A 27,830-nucleotide genomic window follows, 5' to 3' on the forward strand; every position below is an offset into this window, starting at 1 on the left:
GTGGCTTAGTGGTAGAGTGCTTGTCTCCCATGCATGAAGCCCTGGGTTTGATTCTACAGTACCACAAACACAGAAAAAGCAGGAAATGGCGCTGTGGCTCAAGTGGTAGAGTGCTAGCCTTGCGCAAAAGCAGCTCAGGGACAGTGCCCAGGCCCTGAGTTCAAGCGCCAGGACTGGCAAAAAAAAGAAAAAAAATCCACTGTTGGGAAAGATGGCAATCTAGATCCATTACTAGGGACCTAGATTACTATTTACATAATTCAAGGGGGGAAAAAGCAGAACATGGATTGATAAAGACACATTAGTAGCAGCTATATGCAAATTATTGTGCTATAGAAAGAGTTAATAAAGCCAGGTGTGGTGGCTTATGCCTGGAATCCTAGCATTTAAGATTGCACAAGCAAGGAGATTATCGGTTCCTGGACTACATAGCAAGAATTTGTAAAAAGGAAGGAAAAGAGGATAGAAAAAAGGGAAAAGTAAAAGGGAAAGAGGAAGGAAGGAAGGAAGGAAGGAAGGAAGGAAGGAAGGAAGGAAGGAAGGAAGGAAGGGGCGCGGAAGGAAGGAAGGGGCGCGGAAGGAAGGAAGGGGCGCTTCCTTCCTTCCTTCCTTCCTTCCTTCCTTTCCTTCCCTCTCTCTCTTTCTCCAAAATAATCCTCAGCTCTCTCCCCAAACAGACCTATCTGTACAAAATTCAACAGTAAAGAGTCCACTTTCTACCCTCACTTCCCTTTCCCCAGAAAACATTCTAGAAGCATCACTGAAAAATAACTTCTCAGGTTTTTGCTTTCTTTGTTGGTCACAGTGTGAAGGAATCTGAAATCCCGGCCACAGAAGGCAGACCTATGCTTGCATTTTGTTACTTTTCTTCACAAAGATCTTTTTCTTACCCAGAGACTGGGACCAAGAAATTACCTCTTAACATTTTCAAGAACAAATAGTACTTTCAGAGCTTTGCTAGAATTTCAACCACACCCTCCAGTCTCAGACTTCACAAATCCTGAAGAAATAAAAAGCAAACAAAAGTTGAGCACCCCTCCCCCCTTACCTCCCCCCCCCCCCCCCCCAAGTAGTGATTTCTCCCTGGGCCAAGAGGTCCCCAGGCTGTTCTGCAGCCGCCATCAGCCTGCATTTCTGTGGCTGACAGGCTATGAGATTCTCTCCAGCTAAAACACTGTATTAGCAAATAAACTCTCTTAGAGGAGCAGACCTCTTGGAGTTTAACTGGCTGAAGACTTCTACCATGGGAGCCTATGAGAGACAGACAGAGCTAGAGAGACAGAGGGAGACAGAGAGAGAGAAAGAAGGGAGAAGTAGAGAGAGGAGGAAGGGAGAGGGAAGAAGTGGTCACTTTGTTTATTGTCTAACCACAAGAGGGGAGAGGAGATGTGGGTTGATGGAAGGGAAGGAGAAGGCAGTTGAAGATTTTTTTTCTTTTAAGACCATAAACCCTGCCTATACCATAAGACCAAAAAAAAAAGATGTTTTGTCTTTCTTAAAGTCCAAACTAATCATCTGAACAAAGCATCTTTCTTTACTAACCTTAGGCTACTACAAAGCTTAAGTTTTGGGGTGTGTGTGTGTGTGTGTGAAAAACAGTTTCAGCTCCTCTGGGAAGCAATGTTGCCTAACACTCTTCCCTCAAAAAAAATTTTTTTGGAAGGCAATATCATGAAATAGAATATCTAATGAGAGGAGGGGCTATGGCTTTATTTTGTTTTGTTTCCTGGTGAAATGCAGTTGTTCAGTAAACAGCAAAGACAGCAAATGGGTAATATAAAATTAAGGGACATTCACATCCTCTACCCAGCCCCCCCCCCCCCCACACACACACAGAGTGAAAGAAAGGTTTCAGTTTTCTCCAAGCAAATTGAAATGAAAGGAAGGAAGGGCAGGGAGAATCAATCACAGCAAGAGCTTTTCCAAAATAAAAGTCAGAAATACTCTCAAAAAGGTGTGTGTGGGGGGGAAATACAAAACTAGAGGCAAAACTTGTTGGCCTCTATTCTCCCAAGGGACAGTCCCTGGCAAAGTGGAGCTGGGAATGTGGCTCAGTGGTGGAGTGCTTGCCTAGCATGCATGAAGCCCTGGGTTCGATTCCCCAGTACGACATACACAGAAAAAGCCAGAAGTGGCATTGTGGCTCAAGTGGTAGAGTGCTAACCTTGAGCAAAAGAAACTCAGGGACAGTGCTCAGGCCCTGAGTTCAAGCCCAAGACTGGCCAGAAACAAAAAACAAACAAACAAAAAAGCAGTTAACAATGCCTGTCTAAGGGATCAGTTGTCACCTGCATGTCTCAAATTACCTTGATATTATGAATGAAGACACATGTGAGTAACGTTTATAAACTCTTCTAATACTGCACTGGAGGTATTATTTTGTCCTGATTGTTCTACATAGACCCAGTAGCATCTTTTATGTTATTTTTAAATCTTGCCCTTCAGGGCATCAAGGCTCCGTGAGCTATGTGTTCAATTTTGCTCAGCTTGGTGAAATTAAAGACAGCCAAAGGTTGCAAAAGTCCTGGGACAGGATACTTTGGAACCTGAGCCTGCCTCGCTGGTGATAAGTAGACAATGAACACAGTCAGAGCACACAGACCGGTTAAAAATGGAAAGCTGTTTAAATTCTCTCTGTGCTGTTATCAACAGGCATCACCCAGCACCCAAGGAGGGTATGCACTTGGCTCTCAGAATATAGCCTTTCATTTTAGAAACAGGCCTTTCAAGTCCCAGGGTGGTTGAATTCAAAAAACCCTTCAGGGCCGCCCACAGCACGTACCCACTACTGACTCTCTCTCATCACTCCATCCGCTGGGATTAGACTTCAAGTCTGATTTCTAAAATACATTTGCAACTCGACCCAGCTCAGCAGCCTTAGTTCATGGATTGTTCTGTCTATTTTACGTCTGTCCTTTCGCTCCAATTGAACTAAATGGAAGCAAAGGACCTCCCTAACCCAAGCACCGCATCTCCTTCCCATCAAGGGCCCATGTCCTGCTAGCGCTGCGCTGGTTTCCTGTAAGAGACGCATGCATTTCAAAACTCAAACATCCACACCCACAAAGGGATGACTTTATAGTCTTTATGAAGAGTCAAGCCTTGGGGCTGGGCAGGTGGCTCAGTGGTAGAGTGCTTGCCCCGCATGCATGAGGTCCTGGGTTTGATTCCTCAGCACCACATAAGCAGAAAAAGCTGGAAGTGGCGCTGTGGCTCAAGTGGTAGAGCGCTAGCCTCGAACTGAAGAGCTGAGGGACAGCGCGCAGGCCCAGAGTTCAGGACCCATGACCGGCAAAAAAAAAAAAAGAGTCAAGCCTTGTGAATATGACAATGAAGAAATCGTGGTGGGTTTTATACAAAATACAATGGAATTTGTCAATCCCAAAGACAGTTTTCCTTTACTTTAGGGACAAGCTAGGCTTCATTTAAAACAACATATTCAAAATACTATAGAGGCTGGTCTTTTGAAGTTAAGGAACACACAGGTTTGCAAACTGACTACTTAAAAGTCATCAGTCTGCCAGGTGCTTAGTGACTCATGCCTATAATCCTGGCTACTCAGGAGGCTAAGATCTGAGGATCACGGTTCAAAGCCAGCCCTGGCAGGAAAGCCCGGGAGACTCTTATCTCCAATAAACTTTTCAGGAAAAGCCAGAAGTGGTGCTGTAGCTTTAGTGGTAGAGTGCTAGCCTTGAGCAAAAGAAGCTTAGGGATAGTGCCCAGGACTGAATTCAAGCCCCAGGACTGTCAATAAATAAATAAATAAATAAAATCAGTCAGTCAGTCAATCATAGGTTCTGATTAAGGATGTTAACAGCTTGGTAGTAGAGTACTTGCTTAGCATGTGTGAGATCTTTGGGCTCCTCCCAAGTACTAGTTTAAAAAAAAAAATCAAGGAAGATCAGCCAACTTAATTAGCCACTTCATTCTAAGTGATATGTCTACTTCCAGAAATTAAGCCTAACTTCAAAGAAGAAAGACTTGGCACTATTTGATATAATTTAAGATAGTTTACCATAATATGGAAAGAGACAGCAACCCTGTTGTGTTGTGGTTTTTGTTGTTGTTGTTTGTGCCGGTACTGGTGTTCGAACTCAAGGCCTGGGCACTGTCCCAGAGCTTTTTCATTTAAGTCTGGCACTCTACCACTCTGCTCCACTTGCAGCTTTTTGCTGATTAATTGGAGCTGAGAGTTTCGTAGACTTTCCTGCCCAAGCTGACTTTGAACGGTGATCCTCAGATCTCAGCCTCCTGAGCAGTCAGGATTACAGGCATGAGGCATCATGCCCAACATTTTTTAAAAAAAAATAACTAGTTCTTTTAAAGGTCATTTGGCATATATGTATTACACATGACAGGCTTTATGTAGGAAGATCACTCTTTACATGTGTGTTCACATTTGAAAGGTGTTAACTAGCACACCAGCAAAATCTCCTGTGGTTAGACAACTTCATTCAGCAAGTATGCTCACCGAGCATGCAACACCCCCCTGTAAGTAAGTGATGGCCATACTTTGAAGTCCTTAATAATCACTGGGAACTGGCTGGTTCGAGTGCCAATTTCTAGGGCTCATCCTAGGGACTTGGATTCTGCAAATCTGAACGGGGTTAGGGAACCTGCAGTCTAACAAATCCCACTGGTGATTCTCAAGTCATTCTTGGACTACCGATTAAATCTCTTGGACTCACTGCACAGGGGGACGTGGCATCCTGCTTTGTTGGATGGCTTTGTTGGTGGATGCTAGGGAATTAGGTCACCTGTTTCTAGAGGCTAGGGGAGTTGACTTTGCCCATTTGAAGCGGGGGGGGGGGGGGGGGGAATCTGTTTTCAACTTCTCACTCTATATTCTGGGAGAGATATTGGGTATTGTCCTCTCTTCTCCCTCTCTGCCACCTCAGTAAAATGGTTTTACCAGACAGCACTGGTGGCCCTGCCCCTCCCATCACACAGCGGGTGACAATGGCCGTGGCTTCTCTCTTTCATCTGTAGCCTGGAGGCCTAGTGGCTGAGGCATCTGCCCTGGGAAAGGCATTCATGCTCGGGATGGTGGCTCTCAGCCTTGATTGCGATACTGGAGGGCTAACATGTACAGATAGCCAAATATCATCTCCAGAGAGCCTGATTGAAGTGGTGCAGGATAGAACTTAGGGACTGGGAGTAATGCAACTTCTCTTAACTACTTCTAACCTAGGATAGTTGAGACTCACACTACTCCAACAGTCCACCAACTTCAGGGGGAAAAAAGGCCAAGGAGCAAATTTGGAAGGCTTTTTAGACCACATGGGCTTAGCCACAACTCTTGTTACTCCATGTAGTTAAAAAAGCAGCTGTAGGCCGTTGGTGGGGTTGTAAAGTAGTACAACCACTCTGGACAGCCGTCTGGATGTTCCTTTAAAAACCAAGCATAAGGGTTGGGAAGGTGGCTCAGTGGTAGAGCGCTTGCCTTGCATGCCTGAGGCCCTGGGCTCCATTCCTCAGCACCACATAAGCAGAAAAAGCGGGAAGTAGCACTGTGGCTCAAGTGGTAGAGTGCTAGACTTGAGCTGAAGAGCTGAGGGACAGCGCCCAGGCCCAGAGTTCAAGCTCCACAACCAACAACAACAACAAAAAGACATGGATGTCTTACTAATCAGTATAAGAATTATGGAAGACCTTTTATTCGCTAAATTATCATTTCATGTTCTTTTTTTAGTCTCTCCTACCAGCATTCAGTGGAGGGAGAGAAAAAGAAAAAAAAGGAAAATTATTTTTCTTTAAATAGCAACTAACTTTCATTAAGTTATACCAGGAGCATGATATAGTACAAAGTACTTGGTGGACACAGCAATAAACGAAAGTGCAAAATTATAGTAAATGTAAAAAGAAACAGAAGTCAAGGGATTTCATTTATCCATAATGCTATTCCTCATGATAAAAGAAAAAGAAAAAGACTGGCCGAGTGGATTACAGGGAGAGAGGCAGAGTTCAAACTCTAGCTGTCTCTTACAATCTCGATGACCTTGAACACACTGTAAAATCTCTGTGAGTCTCAATTCCTTCATTGTATGAAGTAGCCATGAGAGTAGTGCTTTGAATAATGCTGAGTAAATGCTAGCCACTGTACTGCTTCATCTGTATAAGAGCTAGATCTTAGCTGCTTTGTTTGACGTCCAACACCGAAGTCTTCAATGTGAGTTATCTGGGATGGTGCAAACAATGTATAATATAATAGGCTGAATTATGTCTGTTGTGCAGATAGTAGTAGACAATGCAGTTTCTAGAAAGGCAGAATTCAGAGCTGATTTTTTTATATAAACTATGGCACCTAGCAGAGTACTTTAGCTGACTGGAGGCCTCACAGATGAACATCTTTTCTAGAAATTGTCTTCCTCTAAAGAAGTTGTTGCTCGGGCATTTGTCCCAGCTCCGATGCAGCAGATATCCAGTGAACGGGATTCCAAAGCCAGGTTCCAACTCAGAAGGGCTACCCCAACTCCACCTGTGCCCATGGGATCCTGAAGCCTGTCCTGTAAGCTGGTCCCTAGTCTGCCTCTCCCCCTCCTCCCAGCTCTATTTCCCTTCCTCCCTCACACGGAAGTCTTCATCTACCTGAGACTTGCTGGTGACCTGTGCCACAGTTATGCCTCTTATTTGTGCATTTGCACTTAACTAGATACCATCTCCTTTCTTTTTTTGTCAGCCATGGGGCTTGAACTCTGGGCCTTGGCGCTGTCCCTCAGCTCTTCAGCTCAAGATGAGCGCTCTACCACTTGAGCCACAGCGCCACTTCCAGTTTTCAAGTGGTTCATTGGAGATAAGAGTCTCATGGAGCCGGGCGCTGGTGGCTCACGCCTGTAATCCTAGCTACTCAGGAGGCTGAGATCTGAGGATCGCAGTTCAAAGCCAGCCCGGGCAGGAAAGACCGTGAGACTCCTATCTCCAATAAAAACCACCAGAAAACCGGAAGTGGCGCTGTAGCTCAAGTGGTAGAGTGCTCACCTTGAGCTGAAGAGCTGAGGGACAGCGCCCAGGCCCAGAGTTAAAGCCCCACGACCGACAAAAAAAAAAAGAGTCTCATGGACTTTCCTGCCTGAGCTGGCTTTGAACTGTGATCCTCGGATCTCAGCCTCCTGAGTAGCTAGGATTACAGGTGTGAACCACCAGCACTTGGTAAGCTCTACTATTTTTAGCCACAGCACCACTTCTGGTTTTTTGGTGGTTAATTGGAGATACAAATCTCAGGTCTCAGCCTCCTAAGTAGCTAGGATTATAGGCATGAGCCACCAGCACCTGGCTTGCTTGTTTACATGCTTTCAATCTATTATCACAGAGAGCAGTGAAAAGAACTATTTTTCAGAGAACATCTCTACAGTGGCACTTGAGCTAGGCCAAAAAGGCTTTTGTTTATAAACATCATTGGGAAATATACATCTAGAGAGGAAATGTCAGTCTCACAGCTCCAACTCAATCATGTAACATTAAAATGAGCAAGGCTATATAGTTACTGTACTTTCTTGCCATTTCTTATTTTTCCTACAGAAAATACCAACAAGAAATAGAACAAGGGGCTGGGAAGGTGGCTCAGTGGTAGAGTGCTTGCCTTGCATGCATGAGGCCCTGGGTTTGATTCCTCAGCACCACATAAGCAGAAAAAGCCAGAAGTGGTGCTGTGGCTCAAGTGGTAGAGCACTAGCCTTGAGCTGAAGAGCTGAGGGATAGCGCCCAGGCCCAGAGTTCAGGCCCCAAGACCAACCAGAAAGAAAGAAAGAAAGAAAGAAAGAAGGAAGGAAGGAGAAAGGAAGAAAGAGAGAGAGAGAACAAATCTGCCCTGCAGGTAATAGACCTACACTGCTTGCTGGCATTTCCTTTGGCCTCAAGCTAAGGTCTCCTTTAATCAAATGACTTTTCAAGGTGAGATTGGTTTTTACTGAATTTTGGGTCCTATGTTATTACTGTATCATTAGTTTCTTTCTCTATTTAGGATATAGAAGAATTATTCAGGCATTAGTCTGTAATCTTAGCTCCTCAGAAGGCTAAGCTCTGAGGATCAAGGTTCAAAGCCAGCCTGAGCAGGAAAGGGCATAAGATTCTTATCTCCAATTCACTGCCAAAAAGCCAGAAGTGGGCTGGGAAGGTGGCTCAGTGGTAAAGCGCTTGCCTTGCATGCATGAGGCCTTGGGTTCGATTCCTCAGCACCACATAAGCAAAAAGAAAAAAGCCGGAAGTGGCGCTGTGACTCAAGTGGTAGAGCACTAGCCTTGAGCTGAAGAGCTGAGGGACAGTGCCCAGGCCCAGAGTTCAGGCCCCACGACCGGACCCAAAAAAAAAAAAAGCCAGAAGTGAAGCTATGGTTCAATGATAGAGTTATGAGGTCAAGCCCCACTCCCCCATCAATAAAAGATACAGAAGAATTACAACTCTAGCTTCTCTGACATTCTACCTTTCTTAAAAATAAAAACCTCCAGAAGCTTTCTAGAGGTTTTCTGTTGAGAAAGGGTTAAGAAGACTGAGATTGGAGGCTCATGGTTCAAAGCCAGCCCCGACAGAAAAGTCAGTGAGATTCTCATCTCCAGTTAATCAGCAAAAAAATCCAGAAGTGGAGCTGTGGCTCAAGTGGTAAAATACTAGCCTTCAGGCAATAAAGCTCAGGAACAGTGCCCAGACCCTGAGATCAAGCCCCAGGATGGGCACAAAAAACATAAACTGGTGGTTCAACTGGTCATTTTCATACGTGTGTACTAGTATTGGGGGTTTAAGCTCAGGGCCTGGGTGCTGTCCCTTTGTTCCCTTTGTTACTTTGCTCAAGGCTGCCACTCTACTACTTAAGTCACACCTGTACTTCTGGCCTTTTGTTGGTTACAGGAGTCTTAAAAGTTTTCCTGCGTGGCCTGGTTTCAAACTATGATGCTGAGATCTCAGCCTCTTGAGTAGCTAGCATTACAGGTGTGAGCCACCCAGCATGTTAGGGCTTCTTTGCAACTATCAGTGACAGGTCTGGGGCTCTCTAATGTCCTCTTTGCAGGCATAAATACTTTGGCACTGGGGAAACCAGTTATTCTGTAGAAACATCTTCTTTGTCCACATCTGGAACACAGATGCTTTGACACAGTTGGAAAATTTTCACACAGATGAGATAAAACCACTCACTCAAAGTCAGTGGAGGTTTATTCTACCTTCCAACCATGTGGATAAAAATCCATAATGAAGGGGCTGGGAAGGTGGCTCAGTGGTAGAGCGCTTGCCTTGCATGCCTGAGGCCCTGGGTTCAATTCCTCAGCACCACATAAGCAAAAAGAAAAAAGCTGGAAGTGGTGCTGTGGCTCAAGTGGTAGAGGGCTCGCCTTGAGCTGAAGAGCTGAGGGACAACACCCAGGCCCAGAGTTCAGGCCCCATGACCAGACCCCCCCCCCAAAAAAAAAACAAAAAAAAATCCATAATGAAGTGAGGGAGGAGGGGCATTGTCCAAGAAATGTATTCATTACCTGACTTATGTAACTGTAATCCCTCTGTACTTTACCTTCATAATAATAATAATAACAATGGAAGCAGGAAAGCAAATCAATCAAACAAAACTATTATGATTTTACAGTCCTTAATGTCCTTGTAGTTTGGGGTGTCTTACCTTGTAACTTGGGTTCTCATTCCAAAATCCAGTGACCTCATTGATTGAAGTACTTCAATGCAGCCCATGTACTAGAATAAAAGAGAAGAACAAGTAATGCCATAATGCAGGCATCCGTGACTCATACTTAAGAGACTGAGATATGAGGATCATGGTTCAAAGCCAACCCCGAGCAGAGCAGTTCATGAAGCTCTCATCTCTAGCAAGAAATGGGGCTGCCGATTAAGTGGTAGAGCACTAGCCTTTAATGAGAAAGCTAAGGGACAGATCTATCCTTAGTACTGGCACCAAAACACAAAACAAACAAGCAAAAAGCCATAAAGTTTTCTCTTTGCTACCAACTGACCTACTCGGAAGCAACTTGAAGTCATCTCCTGGTGTATCAAGTTATACTTCTACACTCCTAACTTGCACAGGTATTTCCAACCACTGATGGATACAGGCCTCAGGCCTCAGTTCAGTTATAAAACATCAGCAATGAGGCTGGGAAGGTGGCTCAGTGGTAGAGTGCTTGCCTCACATGCATGAGGCCCTGGGTTCGATTCCTCAGCACCACATAAGCAGAAAAATCTGGAGGTGGTGCTGTGGCTCAAGTGGTAGAGTGCTAACCTTGAGCTAAAGAGCTGAGGCCCAGATTTCAGGCTCCACAACCAACCAAAACCAAAAACCAAAACAAAACATCAGCTAAATCTAAACTAAAATATCAGGAATACAAGTAACAAAGACTATTATGGTTTTATAGTTTGGAGAGTGAATTCTGGAGTCAGATGAGACCAATAATAGAAGAATGGTCAGTCTTCTAAATAAACAGACAAACACAGAGAACACAGAATTTACTAACGTTCAGAAAGATAATATCTTTTTTTTTTTTTTTTTTGGGTCGGGTCATGGGGTCTGAACTCTGGGCCTGGGCGCTGTCCCTCAGCTCTTCAGCTCAAGGCTAGCACTCTACCACTTGAGCCACAGCGCCACTTCCAGCTTTTTCTGCTTATGTGGTGCTGAGGAATCGAACCCAGGGCCTCGTGCATGCAAGGCAAGCGCTCTACCACTGAACCACCTTCCCAGCCCAGCGGTAGTATGTTTTTTTATATATAACAAAAGATCACATCTTTTGCAAGAGCATTGAAATGCTATGGCCGTTTAAGAAAGGAAAACTGCTAGTTACCATTGACGATGTTTAGCTTAAACACAGAACACTGGAAAAGGAACTGGGGATCTCTGGGAAAGAAGAGGACATTTAAAAGTGACAGTAGTGAGAAGCCATAGTGCGCGGCCTGAACGGATGTGAGTTTTAGGAGCCTTCACTGTAAAGCTGGGTTAACAGTGAGGAGGAGCCAGGTGCTGGAGGCTCACGCCTGTCATCCTAGCTACTCAGGAGCTGAGATCTGAGGATCACAGTTCAAAGCCAGCCCGGGCAGGATAGTTCGTGAGACTCTTATCTCCAATAAACCACCAGGAAACCGGAAGTGGCGCTGTGGCTCAAGTGGTAGAGCGCTCGCCTTGAGCTGAAGAGCTGAGGGACAGCGCCCAGGCCCAGAGTTCAAGCCCCACGACCAACAACAACAACAAAGAAAAAACAGTGAGGGGAGGGGGAGGGAGTCAGGATGCTCCTCCCTTCCCCCCCTCCCAAAAGAAAATGATCACAGCTCACATTGAGAGGAGATGGTGGCAAGAGGGGGGAAGGGATAGATTCAAGAGACATCAGGGAAACAGAGGTTGTGGGTTTGGGCAGCTCATTTGCTACAGAGAATAAGAGAGCAGGATGAGTCAGGAATGATTCAGACATTTCCAGCCAGGACAGCAGAGGGAAGGAAGAGTAACGCCATTCATAGAAACAAGAGCATGAGGGAGAGAGCGAGCTACAAATCAGTTTGGGAGCAATTGACTGTAAGACACTGGTAAGGGCAGCCAGGAAATGACAGGCTGGTGATTCTGGATTCTAGATGAAGAAATGAAGTCTAGAGAGGCAGCCGGAGTGTTCAGTATAGCTTTGGCCAGGTGAGGCTGGGGGAGGAGATCCTCTTAGCAGAGCCTCCATGGACTAGGGAGAGTGTTTGTGGATTGCCTTGGAAATGCGATGCGTGCCAAGTGGTCTGATGGAAAGTGATCTCTCTGTCCGCCCCTTGGAAGCCATACGCTTCCTATTTAGCTTTTTGGAAGCTGTCCAGCCTCCTGCTTGAAAACAGCAAAAGTATAATGGAAGAAATGGCAAGACTTGGGAGGGGGGGTGGCTAGGGGTGTCCCCCAGAGAGTACTTAACAGAATTTCAGCGTGGATTTTGTAGATTTAGTACTTTAAAAACCAGCCCAGGGCACACGTATTATCTCAATCCTATTGCTGGGGAGATTTTTTTTTTTCTTTTTCATTCAAACCCTGGTGAATCCTATTTCTCTTTGGGGGTCTTTCATAAGAACACAAGAAACATTTTGGATGTTTTGTTCTGCCCTGATCACACTTAACTTCCCAAGATTTGAGTCATTCAGGGAAGTAAGATGGGTAGAGAGCTGTATCCTGAGAAGCAAACGTGGACATCAGGAAAGAAGGCTAGATCTAGGGGTGCATTAGAGAAAGAAAAATTCAGAATTGTGGTGGAAGAAGATTCTGAGGACCGGAGCGCCACACAGGGGCTAATGCAATGGATTTGTGTGCGTCGGCATCATTAGCTGCTCTGACTTTTCCTGCCCTTCACTAGGCTCTTCTGTTCCTGACTCTGGGTCCCCATCTCCTAGAAAGAACTGAGATTCATACCTCCCCCCCACACACACAGAGTTTGGGACACCCTGATGGGGCACAGGAGGACACAGTAGGAAGTCACTGAGGTCAGACTAAGTGATACTCACTCACCTGCTTTGAAAAGGTGACCAAGTACTCCACTCCACTACAGTGATCATTTCTAGTTTATAATGAAGCCAGGTGCAGGTAGCTCACGCCTGTAATCCTAGCTACTCAGGAGGCTGAGATCTGAGGATCACAGCACAAAGCTAGCCCGGGCAGGAAAGTCCATGAGATTCTTATCTCCAATGAACCACTAGAAAACCAGAAGTGGTGCTGTGGCTCAAGCGGTAGAGTGCTCGCTCACCTTGAGCTGAAGAGCGCAGGGAGAGCGGCCAAGCCCAGAGTTCAAGCCCCATGACCGACAAAAAGTAAATAAAGTGTATAATGGATCATATACCTCCACAGCTTAGAGCCCCAAAAACCTATCATCCAGTCAAAAACCTTACTATAAACATCTGGACCTTATGCTCTCCGGTCAACACTTACTTCTTCCATGTTGTTCTCTCTCTGTGTACTCTATTGCCATATCGACCTCCTTCCTTCTCCTCAAGTCCACTCAACAATTAGCAGAGCAATGACTATTACCAGGTTCCAAGTACCTGGGACTGTGCCTAGCACCTAGGATAGCACTTGGGAGTCCTCTATAAACACTGGCTGAAGGAATGAATTAAGCAAAGTAAGCATGTGGTATTCAACAGTACCATAGGGTCCTCTCTCTCTCTCTCTCTCTGTATGTGAGTGTGTGTGTGTGTGTGTGTGTGTGTGTGTGTGTGTGTGTGTGTGTGTGTGTGCACGTGCGCATGCATGCGCAGGTCCTGAAGCTTGAACTCAGGGCCCAGGACACTGTCCCTGAGCTTTTTTTTTTTTTGCTCAAGGCTGCCATTCTTTCACTTGAGTCCTAGCACTACTTCTTTTGGTGGTTAATTACCGATAAGAATCTCACAGACTTTCCTGCCGAGTCTGGCTTTAAAACTTGATCTTCAGATCTCAGCCTCCTCAGTAGCTTGGATTACAAGTGTCAGCCCTCTGCCCCTAGCTTTTGCCATGACTGATTTGTGGAACAGAGTTGGTCTTCTCACTGAGTCACACAATCCTTTTTAACTTAGAAATCATTTCTGGGAGGAAGCAAGCAAGGTGTAGGGCAGAAAAAGAATCTCTTTCCCCCTCCCAAACCTAATATATCAGCCATACCACTCCTAGGCATCTATCCTGAGCATCATGAACCAGGATATGACAAGGACACCTGTACACCTATGTTCATTGCTGTACTATTCACAATAGCCAAGATATTGACACAACTCAGATGCCCCACAATAGATGAATGGATCTAAAACACGTGCTACCTATATACAATGGAATTTTACACAGCCATTAGAAAGGATAAAATAACATCATTTGCAGGGAAATGATGGAACTAGAACAAATCATGTTGAGCGAGATAAGCCAAGATCAGAAAGACAAACAGTGCATGTTCTCCCTGAGAAGTGGAAATTAGATTTAAAATGTAACTGGATATGACAAAGTATACAGGATTCTAGACACCCATATACAGTGAGACCCAAGGAAGATAGTCTTAGGAGAAAAGCACCAAGTTGTAATAGCCAAGCACCTCTTCGTATGAATATAAAATAGTATACATACTGAAACAAACTCCAAAAATAAGGAAACAAAGGACCTTTTCTTAATCTGCTTTTTTGTTTTCAGGTGACTTCTTATTCCTTACCCTGTATGTAGCGTATTCACGTGCGCATCTGAGGGAAACAGGGGAGGGCGCAGAATCAGTGGAAAATGTGTGCAAATGTGCAGCAGCAGAGCTCACTGGCTATGCTAGACATTGATGAAAGTGAACCATGCAATTTGTGGGCAGAGATGGGAGGGAGGTAATGGGACGGAGTGAGGGAACAGAGGACACTAAGCAAAAGGAAAGAAATGTACTTATTGCCTGACATATGTAAAGGCAACCCCAATGTATAGCACCACTCAAAAACCAATCAAATGGGGCTGGGAAGGTGGCTCAGGGGTAGAGCGCTTGCCTTGCATGCATGAGGCCCTGGGTTCGATTCCTCAGCACCACATACACAAAAAAAAAGCCAGAAGTGGGCGCTGTGGCTCAAGTGGTAGAGCGCTAGCCTTGAGCTGAAGAGCTGAGGGATAGCGCCCAGGCCTAGAGTCAAGCCCCACGGTCCCACAAACAAACAATAATCAAAAAAGAATCTCTTTCCTTCTTTGTTTAGGAACTTTGTAAGTGTATGAACAGAGAGAGACCAAGGAGCTAGCTAGGTCAGAGGGAGGAGAAGGTTAATCTGTGAGGTAGTTATAAACAGGAGAGGATAATGCCTCTCGTTCATTTATTAAAAGCAGATCTGCAGGAGATGCGGGCTTTGTTCTTAAGAAGGCCCTACCCATTAAGATAGGCTAACTACAGAAAGAGGCGACTTACCTTTCTTTTATGAGGTGAGTCATTGTTGCTAACTCCAGTTAGTAGATGGGGAAATTAAGGCCTATTGAAGGGAAGTGCCTGGCTCCGTTTCATTTATTTGCTGGGAATAAATCAGGATTTATTTTACAGTCCTTTGGCTGTGTGACCAGGAAAAAAAAAACGAAAAGGGATTGTCCAGCCAACTCCTACCTTCTCCCCACTTCCTTGGATCTCTCCAGGTAAGTAACACAGTGGTGGGACTGAGGCCCACAGTCAAGATGGCAGACAGGAATTCAAGCCACTCAGGGACAGCAGGAGTTGGTACAGGAGAGAGAAGACCTCCCATAATCCCTGACACTGTGGCAAGGAGACTTTTATTTAGAAGCATCTGGGGTTGGTGAGCAGAGTGACAGAGCCTCAGTACTGCTCAGACAACCTCTCCCTTCAAGCAACCTGGCAGGTAGATGGTTTGTCCCATCCCCCCAAGCCTGCTCTCTCCCCTTGAAAGCCCCCCAAACAGCCACCAACATGGATTTCTTTGTTCTTTTCACCAGTCCTGGGGCTTGAACTCAGGGCCTGGGCTGTGCTCAAGGCTAGCCCTCTACCACCTGAACCACAGCACCACTTCCAGCTTTTTCTGCTTATGGGGTACTGAGGAATCGAACCCAGGGCTTCATGCATGGGAGGCAAGCAGTCTACCACTGAGCCATATTCCCAGCCCGGTCATGAGTGTTTCTTAAGCAATGCACTGCAGGAAAGAAATGGTTGTGGCTTTCAGAGGAAGGGATTGATCGCTTCTGGACATCTCTGGACATTCTGGACAATGGTTGCACCATTGTCCCAGTGGGACTGGAAAGGGGGCTTCCTTTTATTTTTTACTTTACACTTGCATTTTTAAAACTATGTGGTAGGGCTAGGCATTGGTGGCTCATGCCTGTAATCCTAGCTACTGAGGAGGCTGAGAGGATCATAGTTTAAAGCCAGCCCAGAAAGGAAAGTCTGTGAGACACTTTAAAAAAAACAAAACAAAAAAAACTTTTTTTTAAATTGTCAAGATGACGTATAGAGGGGTTTCAGTTACATAAGCAAGGTAATAAGTACATTTCTTGTCGAACTTATCTCCCATTAACCACAAGAAAACTGGAAGTGGTGCTATGGTTCAAAGTGGTAGAGCTCTAATCTTGAGCAAGAGAGCTCGGAGACAGTGCCCAAGCCTGGAGCTCAAGGCCTGTGTAAAAAAAAAAAAAAAAGTATGTAGTAGTAGTAGTATGATAGAGTAATAACATTAAATAAACAAGCTTATTATTTTACATCTAGAAACCACAGTTTATGAAGAAGGGTTAAATCCCTCTTTATCTCCATGTGATGCACCTGCCACTGTGCTAAGAAAACGGGAGAATATCATTCAAGAGAAAGCTAAGGCATAAGCCCCTGCCTGCGCAATTAGTCTTAGTTTAAACTAAAATAAACACAAGGCTGGGTACCAGTCACTCATACCCGCAATCCCAGCTACTTAGGTAGGTTGAGATCTGAGAATCCTGATTCAAAGCCAGTCTAGGTAGACAAATCCAAAAGACTCCTATCTCCAGTTAACAAGCAAACAGGTGAGAAGTAGAGGCATAGCTCAGGTGGTAAAGTGTCAGCCTTAAGCAAACAAATTAGGCAAGAGGGGAGAGGAGAAAACCAATGGGTCCACTTTCTGAATCTGTCTCTCCCAGTTCAGCCAATGCACTTTTGGAATGTGCATCTGGCACAGTATCACTGTCCTACCTTACTCCATTCCGATTTCCTCATTAATTCTAGAAAACCACACACTAATACGCATTCAGATCCTCCTTATAGATGGTCCTAGAAAGATGCTTTGAAGAAATTGCCAGTCCTCAGGAAAAGATTCTGCTTTTTAAGCATCATGGGCAATGTCTCCAGGATCCAGCCTCTGCTGACCACAGCAGCCTTTCCCTCCCCCTCCCCCTCTTCTCACCAAGTTGCTTACATTCAGAATTACCCTTTTCCGGGGCTGGGAAGGTGGCTCAGTGGCAGAGCGCTTGCCTTGCATGCCTGAGACCCTGGGTTCATTCCTCAGCACCACATAAGCAAAAAGAAAAAAGCCGGAAGTGGCGCTGTGGCTCAAGTGGTAGAGCGCTAGCCTTGAGCTGAAGAGCTGAGGGACAGCGCCCAGGCCCAGAGTTCAGGCCCCACGACCGGACCCAAAAAAAAAATGCAGAATTACCCTTTCCTCTGCCCTATTCACCTTAAAATATCCTCTTCATCACATTTCAGCAGGGGGAAAAAAAAACATACATAAATTCACTATCAGGTAACCATTAGGGAAAACTGTTTAGCAATTTTTCAAATAGTTAAACAACTCAATACAATGGCTCGTCCTTGTAATTCTAGCTACTCAGGAAAACAGGAGGATTGTGATTCAAGGCCAGTCTGAGCAAAAAAAAAAAAAAAAAAAAGTTTACAAGGGGCTGGGAAAGCAGCTCAGTGGTAGAGCGCTTGCCCTGCATGCATGAGGCCCTGGGTTCGATTCCTCAGCACCACATAAGCAAAAAGGAAAAAGCCGGAAGTGGTGCTGTGGCTCAAGTGGTAGAGTGCTAGCCTTGAGCTGAAGAGCTGAGGGACAGCACCCAGGCTCAGAGTTCAGGCCCCACAACCAGACCTCCCTCCCAAAAAAAGTTTACAAGACCCATCTCAACTAATACAAGGTTGAGCATAGTGGCATGTACCTGTCTTCTCATCCACATGGGAAGCATAAATAGGAGTAGTGTAGTTCAGGCCTGAACTTTTATGCTTGAGCCTAAATGTGAGAACCTATTTGAAGAGGAACCAAAGCAAAAAAGCAAAAGAGGAAAGAGAAAGTTAGACAGAACTACCATTGGAACCAGCAATTCCACTCCTAAATACAGACCCAGCAAAACTAAAAAACGTATGCTCACAGCAGCATAATTCATAATAGCCCAAAAGACACAACCCCAATGTCCATCAATGGATGAATGGATAAATATGAAGTGGTCTAATTATGCAATGGATATGCCTGCCCTACAGCATAAACTTCGAAAGTACTAGTTTGAGAGAAACTGAGGCAGTCAACAAAGGCTAGGTATTGTATGATTTCACTGATATGAAACATCAGAAGAGACAAATCTGTAAGGATAGAAAACAAGACTGGGGGGCTGGGAAGGTGGCTCAGTGGTAGAGCGCTTGCCTTGCATGCCTGAGGCCCTGGATTCAATTCCTCAGCACCACATAAGCAAAAAGAAAAAAGCTGGAAGTGGCACTGTGGCTCAAGTGGTAGAGCGCTAGCCTTGAGCTGAAGAGCTGAGGGACAGTGCCCAGGCCCAGAGTTCAGGCCCCATGACCGGACCCAAAAAAAAAAAAAGAAAACAAGACTGGGGAAATGGGTTTTGGTGAGAATGACACATGACTGCCTAAGGGTATAACATTTCTTTTAGAATTGATTAAGAAATTCTATAATTGGGGCTGGGAAGGTGGCTCAGTGGTAGAGCGCTTGCCTTGTATGCCTGAGGCCCTGGCTTCCATTCCCCAGCACCACATAAGCAAAAAGAAAAAAGCTGGAAGTGGTGCTGTGGCTCAAGAGGTAGAGCGCTAGCCTTGAGCTGAAGAGCTGAGGGACAGCGCCCAGGCCCAGAATTCAGCCCCCACGACCAGACCCCCCCCCCCCAAAAAAAAATTCTATAATCGATGATGATTGCATGACTGTGACTATACTAAGAACATTGAGCTGGGCACCAGTGGCTCACACCTGCAATCCTAGCTACTCAGGAGGCTGAGATCTGAAGATCAAGGTTTAAGCCAGCCCAGGCAGAAAAGTCCCTGTGAAACTCTGTATCTCCAATCAAAAACGGGAAGTAGAGCTGTGGCTGAAAGTGATACAGCACGACCCTTGAGCAAAAAAAGAGCTGAGGGACAGCGCCCAGGCCGAGTTCAAGCCCCATGACTCAAAAAAAAAAAAAAAAAAAGTTAATTAATTAATTAAAATAAAAATTAAAAAAATTGAATCATGCACTTTAAAGTTGTAAATTGTATGACATGAAAAGTATACCTCAAGAAAAGCAATGACCAAGAAGCCAACAACAAGAGGCCAAAGAAGCAATATCTGCAGACAGAATGGGACCATTGATATAAATGGTTCAGGAAATGTATTTATGAATGAATGATTCATGAATAAGTGATTGAGGCTTCAGAAACTGTTGCAACGCCCAGAGGTCACTGCTCTTCCTTTGGAGTTTCTGAGTACCTTGGTTACTCATCTAGGTTGCACAGAGAGGCAGCGAGGTTGTGATTTGTCTGTTTTAACCTTGTACCCCCACCCCCACCCTGAAGTATGGGCTGGTCAAGGTCAGGCAGAGAATCTTAGTCATCATCACGGCCAGCACCCCTTCCAGAGCAATAAATGATTTATTGGAATAAATTTGCCCCCAAAAAAAATGATGCTCAGGAAGTCTCAAAATAACCTGGATCCTAACTGGACCGTGTATGAGGCATCTCTTCTTAAAGGAGTACCTCCCCAGTTAAGATAATCCTGAAGGTAAATTGACAAAAGTCCTCTTTATGCCAGGTTTGATTTGGAATATTGGTCTTATAAGAAGTGAATGGAAACTCCTCCCAACCAAAGGAAACGGACAGATGGGCCAGGGGACCTGGCATCCTTCCCCCTGGGATGGGAAGGGGGTGCAGGAGCCCATGGAGCTGGAAAGGCAGGCCACTCAGAGCACCTCTGTAGGAGTGGCCATGTAGCATTCAAGAACCCAGGGCTTAACTGGGCGCTGGTGGCTCACGCCTGTCATCCTAGCTACTCAGGAGGCTGAGATCTGAGGACCGAGGTTCAAAGCCAGCCCAGGCAGGAAAGTCCGTGAGACTCTTATCTCCAATAAACCACTTGAAAACCGGAAAGTGCTGGTGTGGCTCAAGTGGTAGAGTGCTAGTCTTGAGCTGAAGAGCTGAGGGACAGTGCCCAGGCCCAGAGTTCAAGCCCTATGACCAACAAAAAAAAAAAGAAAGAAAGAAAGAAAAAGAAAGAGTGAGAGAGGAAGGAAGGAAGGAAGGAAGGAAGGAAGGAAGGAAGGAAGGAAGGAAGGAAGGAAGGCGCTCGCTCTACCTTGCTTCTCCTCTCCCGGCGGAGGCCCGGGGACCCCCAGCGAGAAGCGGGGACCCTGTTTGACATAAGCTGACAGCTCTTGATTACCACAACCCTGCTGGCTTCAACTGCAAAGATGTAGCTGAATTTAGAAACTTTATTGTCTGGCTTGAAGACCAGAAAATAAGACACTATAAGATTGAAGATAGAGGAAATTTAAGAAACACCCACAGCAGTGACTGGCCCAAGTTCTTTTGAAAAGTATCTCAGAGATGTTAACTGTCCTTTCAAGATTCAGGATTGACAAGAAGCAATTGACTGGCTTCTTGGGTTTGCTGTTCGGCTTGAATCTGGAGACAATGCTGAAAAGTACAAGGGCTTAGTAGCTGATAATGCAAAAAATATTGACAATGCAACTAAAAATGCAGAGCCATTGGCCAATTTGGACGTAAATAATCCTGATTTTAAGGCTGGTGTGATGGCTTTGGCTAACCATCTTCAGATTCAGCATCATGATGATTGCCTGGTAATGCTTAAGGCAATTCGCATTTTGGTTCAGGAGCACCTAACACAGGATGCAGTTGCTAAAGCAAATCAAACAAAAAGATGCAGTTCTTAATGAAGCTGCTCAGATTCTGAGACTGCTGCATATAGAAGAGCTCAGACAGCTACAGACAAAAATTAATGAAGCCACAGTAGCTGTTCAGGCAATTATTGCTGATCCAAAGACAGACCACAGACTAGGGGAAGTAAGAAGATGAACACTTCAAGATTTCAGCTTCTTAACCATCTTAGTACAATTGGGAACCATGTACACTTCCGGCATGCATTTGGAAATCAGATGTCACATTTCTGAGAGAGGATCCTAGAAAATTGACTATGTTATGTAGAGATTCACCACCATTGCTTTGTTTCTTTTAATAAAGTGTGGGAAAGTGGAAAGAAAGAGAGAAAGAAAGACAGACAAAGAAAGAAAGAAAGGAAAAGAAAGAAAGAAGGAAAGGAGGAAAGGAAGAAGGAAAGAAAGGAGGAAAGGAAGAAGGAAAGAAAGGAAGAAAGAAAGAAAGAAAGAAAGAAAGAAAGAAAGAAAGAAAGAAAGAAAGAAAGGAAGGAAGGAAGGAAGGAAGGAAGGAAGGAAGGAAGGAAGGAAGGAAGGAAGGAAGAAAGGAAGGAAGGGAGAAAGGAAGAAGGAAAAGAACCCATGGTTGCCAACATCTTTCCTCTCTCCGTCTTCCCTGGTCTCTTCTATTAGCCTGTTGACTGATTGCTGAAAATACTGTGTATTTGTTAATTGATGATCTCCCCTACTTTGTAGCAAAGACCAAGACTTCTCTATTCCCAACACCTAGAGTCTAGAGTACTACTTGACACAAAATCTGTTTTGGTTGAATTGTGTGTATGTGTGTGTGTGAGTGTGTGTGTGTGTATATTTGTGTATGTGTGTATCAATATCAACTCAAAGCTCCTCCTTCTGCTCCAGGTTTAAAGTCTAAAATTCTGGATTTGTTTATTACTTTTGCAATTGAGGAATTGGCATGCAAGGAATTTCAACTCTCTAAGTCTGGAGCACTTAGAAAACAATGGAAGCAGGGTACCAGTGGTTCATGCCTATAATCCTAACTATGTAGGTGGCTGAGTTCTGAGGATCATGTTTCAAAGCCAGCCCGGGTAGGAAAAGTTTGTGAGACTCTTCTCTCCAGAAGTAGAACTGTGGCTCAAGCAGTAGAGCGCTAGCCTTGAGCAGAAAGCAGCTCAGGGATGAAGCACCCAGGGATGACACTATGTTGTTGTATTGTTGTTCTTCCAAAAAAGAGGTCTCTCTCTAGGGCTCCTGCCCAAGTCAAGAGGCAGGGCTATGGAGTGGAAAAGACTGGAAACTCTATGCACTGCCTCATTCCCTTTCTTCTTTCCCCTCTAAGGAGACTCATTACCAGCAGCAAGAGGAGAGAGACCACCATCATCTCTCCTTCGACCCCGTTCCTAGTTGTCCTAAAGGAGGAAGAGCTAATTGCCTCCTATACATAATTTCCTGGTGAGTATGAGAATCAAACAAGTACGGTTTTAAGTCGACTCAGCAGAGGTGCTGGTGGCTCACGCCTGTAATCCTAGCTATTCAGAAGGCTGACATCTGAGGATCACAGTTCAAAGCCAGCCTGAGCAGGAAAATCTATTCGATTCTCATCTCCAATGAACCACCAGAAAAAACGGAAGTGGAGCTGTGGCTCAAAGTGGCAGAGCGCTAGCCTTGAGCGAAAAGAAAAGAGCTTAGCACCCAGGCCCTCCTGAATTCAAGCTCTACGACCAACCAACCAAAAAAAAAGGGGCGGGGGAAGCCAGCATCCTATCAGTAAAAGTGTCCTCCATGTGAGAAACCCAGATAGATATACAACAAAAAGATGTTGGCCCAGCGAGCACTCTGGTAACACTAAGATACTGAGAACTGGGCAGTTTGCCTACATAGAAATCTTCTAGTTCGGGCTGGGAAGTTGGCTCAGTGGTAGAGCACTTGCCTTGCATGCCTGAGGCCCTGGGTTCGATTCCTCAGCACCATATAAGCAAAAAGAAAAAAGCCGGAAGTGGCGCTGTGGCTCAAGTGGTAGAGCGCTAGCCTTGAGCTGAAGAGCTGAGGGACAGCGCCCAGGCCCAGAGTTCAGGCCCCACGACCGGACTCAAAAAAAAAAATTAAAAAAAAAAAAAAGAAATCTTCTAGTTCATCTTAAAAGGAAAAAAAAAAAGTCCTCTGTGGGCAAGAAAAGTATGCCAGCCATCTGTATCCCATGAGAAAGCTATGCAGTGTCTTGTTCTAGCAGTCCTACTCCTATTGTAAGCACCCTACACACTGGGGATTTTTGTGAACTGAGAGCGGTTTCATCTCCACCCACAGACCTGAGAACAGATGAAATGCCTCAGCTAGAGGTCATTCCTGTGGCAAAACCAGGCTGAGCGCACCGAGGGGTCCTCAACTCTCCCAGGAACTTGTCACTCCTGTCTTTGAAGCTACCATGGCTCTTTCTGCCAATGCATCCAGTCAGAACCTTTATCATTACCTTGTGTGCTAGTGCACTCTTACACAAGCAGAAATATACACTATGTCTAGTCTATGGTTCACACCATTTCTCACGAGGAAACCCAGACAGGTTGTACAAAGGTGGAGAAACTGACGGGCACAGATTAGATGCATTCATCTTACCCCAGGGAGCTGGCCCATGCAGGAGCACTCTGATCTTTAGATGGCCTAGTCCATGTCATTTTGCTGCTCTGAAGTTTATCATCTACGGCTGATCCCAAGCCCTACATCAGTGAGAAAAACGCAAGACGGCACCACACACTGGTGTTGGGGATGACTTGAACTCAAGAATGTTTCTAGCTGGGCACCGGTGGCTCACATCTGTAAACCTAGCTACTCAGGAGGATGAGATCTGAGGATCACTGTTCAAAGCCAGCCCAGGCAGGAAAGTCCATAAGACTCTTATCTCCAATTAACCACCAGAAAACTGGAAGTGGTGCTGTGACTTAAGTGGTAGGGCGCTAGCCTTGAGCTGAAGAGCTGAGGAACAGTGCCCAGGCCCAGAGTTCAAGCCCTCTGACCGACAAAAAAAAAACAAAAAACAAAACAAAAAAAAGAATGTTTCATCTAGGGAGGGAAGGGATAGTGGGAGAGAACAAAGGAGGGAGTAACAATGCTGGACAAGAAATGTACTCATTGGCCGGGTGCTGGTGGCTCACGCCTGTAATCCTAGCTACTCAGGAGGCTGAGATCTGAGGATCACAATTCAAAGCCAGCCTGGGCAGGAAAGTCTGTGAAACTCTTATCTCCAATAAACTACTCAGAAAACCGGAAGTGGCGCTGTGGCTCAAGTGGTAGAGTGCTCACCTTGAGCTGAAGAGCTGAGGGATAGCACCCAGGCCCAGAGCCCCACAACCAACAAAAGAAAGAAAGAAAGAAAGAAAGAAAATAAAAAGAAAGAAAAGAAATGTACTCATTACCTTACTCATGTAATTGTAACCCCTCTGTACAGCATCTTTACAATAAAATAACACTAGAAAAAATGTTTCATCTGATCCAGGAGGCAGCTGATGACAGTAATTCTCCCTGTACACCTAGGTCAGGTAAGAGAAGTTTCCCAAGAATGCCTCATGTACCATGGTCATCTCTGAGAGAATGTAACTGAAAATGAATGCGGGAACCTGAAAAGTTATGGATTAATGGTACTGCATTGTTCCAGGTGCTGGTGGCTCACACCTGTGATTGTAGCTACTCAGGTGGCTGAGATCTCTGAGGATCATGACTTGAAGCCAGCCTGAGCAGAAACGTCCATGAAATCTCCAACTAACCAGCAAAAATTCGGAAAGGGAGGTGTGGTTCAAATAGTAGACCCCCCCGCCCCCGGGCCTTGACTTAAAAAGCCAAGTGAGATGCAAGGCTCTGAGTTCAAACCCTGGTATCAAGCCCCCCCCCCCCCCCGCAAAAAAAAAAGATACTTCATTGTATCTTTCCTGCATCAACCCATCCAAATCTTTAAGATAGGTACAATGACTGATAGATATAAAGAAGAGCAATAAGGCCAGACATCTACTGAGTGTTGCAAACATTTTTACATCCTGTAATAACTTGTAACATGACTCGAAGATGGTTGTATCCATTGTTAGTTTGATTTGAATGTATCGCCCAAAAGTTCTTGTGTTGGAAAAGATCTCCAAATTTATCATCTCAATGGTATCTGGAGATGGGGCCGCTAGTAATTAGTTTTAGATGAGGGGAGGGGGAGGGGCAGCAATGGCACTGGTGCCTTATAATAAACAATGGAAAACCCAGGTTCCTACACTTGCTCTGTCCCAATATGGTATGGCCTTTGCCACAGCAAGTAGGTCTTCATCATGTTCAGAGCAGATGATAATACTAGGTTCTTGGACTTCCCAGACTCTAGAACAATAAACCAAACAAAACTCTATTTTTGATAAATTACTCAGTCTCCTGTATTCTGTCGCAGTAATGGAAAATAGACAATAAGAGCCACCTAAAGCATAGCATATATAGATAGATAGATAGGTAGATATAGATATAGATATAGATATATTTCTCACATCTGATCCATCACTCTTTGTGTTCCAGGAAAGTAGGAACTGCTTTTGCACAAAGGCAAATTCTCCCTGTACAAAATAGACGTAGTTTGCTCTTTGCAGAAACTCCCTGGGGCTTTGGGACTTGTATTCCGTTTTAATGTTGTTACTGAGCTTCAAAGTTGCAACTAATACGCTTTAACCAAAGTCTTTGTGGGAAAAGCAATTACCAGCCCTATGTCCAAGTCTAAGCAATTGTTAAAAGAGATTTTTATCATGGTATAGTGGCCTGATCTTAGGAAACCAAGAATGTCATTCTCTCGTTGATCTTGGGCCAAGTCTCCAACCTGGTGAGACTGGATCTTCATTTTGAGAACAAGAGTGGAAACATGGCTTGAAAAAAACTTGCCCTACTCAGATTAGGTTGCGTTTGTGATAGCAACTGGCTGTCTCTCCTGATGAAGCCAGGGAAATCCCAGGCTGTGTTACTACATTCACAAGAGAAGAAGCCTTCTCTGTGGTATTTACAGGAGCAACAGCTGAACAATTGGTCCCAGCAGACACCTATTGTCAAAAAAGGCAACCTTTTTCTTATTCCCAAAGTGACCTTTTTCCTCTGGAGAGACCTTCTTCTTTTTCTTCCTTCTTTCCTTCCTTCCTTGCTTGCTTTCTTTTTCTTCTTGGTTCTTTCTTTCTTTCTTTCTTTCCTTCTTTCTTTCCTTCTTTCTTTCTTTCTCTTTTTCTCTCTCCCTCCCTCCCTTCCTCCCTCCCTCCCTTCCTTCCTTCCTTCCTCTCTCTGCCTCCTCCTCCTCCTTCTTCCTCTTCTTCCTGCCTGGGTGCTGTCCCTTAGTTTTTTGCTGCTCAAGGTTGGACTTCTACTACTTGAGCCACACCTCCACTGGTAGCTTTTTGGTGGTTAAGTGGAGATGAGTGTTTCCTGGCTTTATCTTCCTTTTATATTCACTTTTCTATTTCCCCCACTCCTCCCTTCCATGTATGTGAACATTAGCTGCTTAGCTCTTCTGCACACAGAAGGACTGCATTCCTCTAGTCTCTCTTAAATCAGATGTCGCTCCTCATTCGGCTGAGGCTATCAATGAGCTAGTGGAGGACAGAAGCTGAGACTCATTTTCCCTTTCCCCCATCGTGCGGCACATAGTAGGTTCCCCATTCATACTTGCAGAATGTCTGAGTACTCTAGTCAAATTTTAGGCAACTTCCGCTGCAAGAGAAGGCCAATTCTTCCCTGAGTTTTCTAACTACACTTAACTGCCAGACCCAAATAAATAAAAGCTAAAAATATAGCCCAGATCATGAATCATAAATGAGATGGAAAAGCAATGACTCACAAAAAGTTAATCTGCTTCCCAGGAGAGTCTTGCCTGAATGAATGTCCTTCGCTCTGAAAGGGTTAGGCAGCAAGCCAGCGGCTCCGCTGTGCAGATAGTCAAATGCAATTCCCAGGTCTGCCACTGGGAGCCCATCTGCCATTCTCTGGCTCCCAGGAGAAAGGCTCAACGGGCAGCAGCCTGGTGCATCCTATCCCAGAGCAGTAGAGAAAGAGATGCTTAGAGGGAAGATGTTTCTACCAGTGCTCCAGCCTAGCCATGGTGTCCACCATCTTGCTGGCTACAGCCTTAGTATGCTTTCTGCTGCATCCAGAGCAATATTGTCACTCAGTGAATCACCCTAGAGCAGAATGAATGACCTACCAATTACATTTTATTTCTCTGGCTAATTATATTGGGATATAATCTAACCTAAGAACAACATTGTGGGGGGAGGGGCGGGGGGGAGGGCGGTCAGTCATGGGGCTTGAACTCTGGGCCTGGGGCGCTGTCCCTGAGCTCTTCAGCTCAAGGTTAGTGCTCTACCACTTGAGCCACATCACTATTTCTAATTTTCTGGTATTTAACTGGAGATAAGAGTCTCATGGCCTTTTCTGCCCAGGCTGGCTTTGAACTGCAATTCTCAGATCTCAGCCTCTTGAGGAGCTAGGATTACAGGCGTGAGCCACCGGCACCCAGCACATGTGGCCTGTCTTGACAACCCATAATAATCCACTTCAAGTAGAACGTCTTTTGTTTTTCACACCTTTCTCCACTTAAATTTAAATAATTTAAATAATTATAACCAACATTCCTGAGCTGCAACAATGTGACTTAGCCTTTTGAGTATCTAAGACCTAAAGTATTTAAATTAAAAACTACTGTAGGAAAATTGTAAAATTGTGCAATCACAAACAAGGGCATCTTGAGGGACATCTCAGGTCCCCTACCCACATGGATCTGTACTGCTCCTCCTTCTCAGACTCTAATACCTTTCCATTTTTGCTCCTTCTCTTGTATAACCTATGAAACCCTTTTTTCAGGAAATTATCTGAGATCTTTATATGTATTTAACATTACCCACTAGCTCAATATTATATATGCTATTATAAATACTAAATATTACATTCACTAGTCATATATATACACACTGGCTTGCAGTATATATAACTAAATTACTCTTTAAAAAGACTGGCGCCGGGCGCTGGTGGCTCACGCCTGTAATCCTAGCTACTCAGGAGGCTGAGATCTGAGGATCGCGGTTCAAAGCCAGCCCGGGCAGGAGAGACCGTGAGACTCCTATCTCCAATAAACCACCAGAAAACCGGAAGTGGCGCTGTAGCTCAAGTGGTAGAGCGCTCGCCTTGAGCTGAAGAGCTGAGGGACAGCGCCCAGGCCCAGAGTTCAAGCCCCACGACCGACAAAAAAAAAAAAAAAAAAAAAAAAAAAAAAAAAAAATAAAAAGACTGGCTAGGTTAGGCATGGTAGCACACATCCATTATTCCAGCTTTACAAGCAGTGTACAGAAAGGAGGATGACAGT

At 45.0% G+C, this 27,830-nt stretch overlaps 1 protein-coding gene and 1 pseudogene across 1 annotated transcript in view; one reads left to right on the top strand and one right to left on the bottom strand.

Annotated features, from left to right (window-relative positions):
• The window catches only part of Shc4 (SHC adaptor protein 4), a 66,864-nt gene that overhangs the window by 29,457 nt on the left and 9,577 nt on the right, over window positions 1–27,830 (bottom strand). Inside the window, 1 exon segment of the mRNA XM_042687637.1 lies at window positions 9,602–9,672. Coding sequence (XP_042543571.1) covers window positions 9,602–9,672 — 71 coding nt within the window.
• LOC122114708 lies at window positions 19,449–20,814 on the top strand (annotated as a pseudogene).

This window comes from Dipodomys spectabilis, unplaced genomic scaffold (genome assembly GCF_019054845.1).
Source record: "Dipodomys spectabilis isolate Male_0828 unplaced genomic scaffold, ASM1905484v1 ptg000108l, whole genome shotgun sequence".
Lineage (NCBI taxonomy): Eukaryota > Metazoa > Chordata > Mammalia > Rodentia > Heteromyidae > Dipodomys > Dipodomys spectabilis.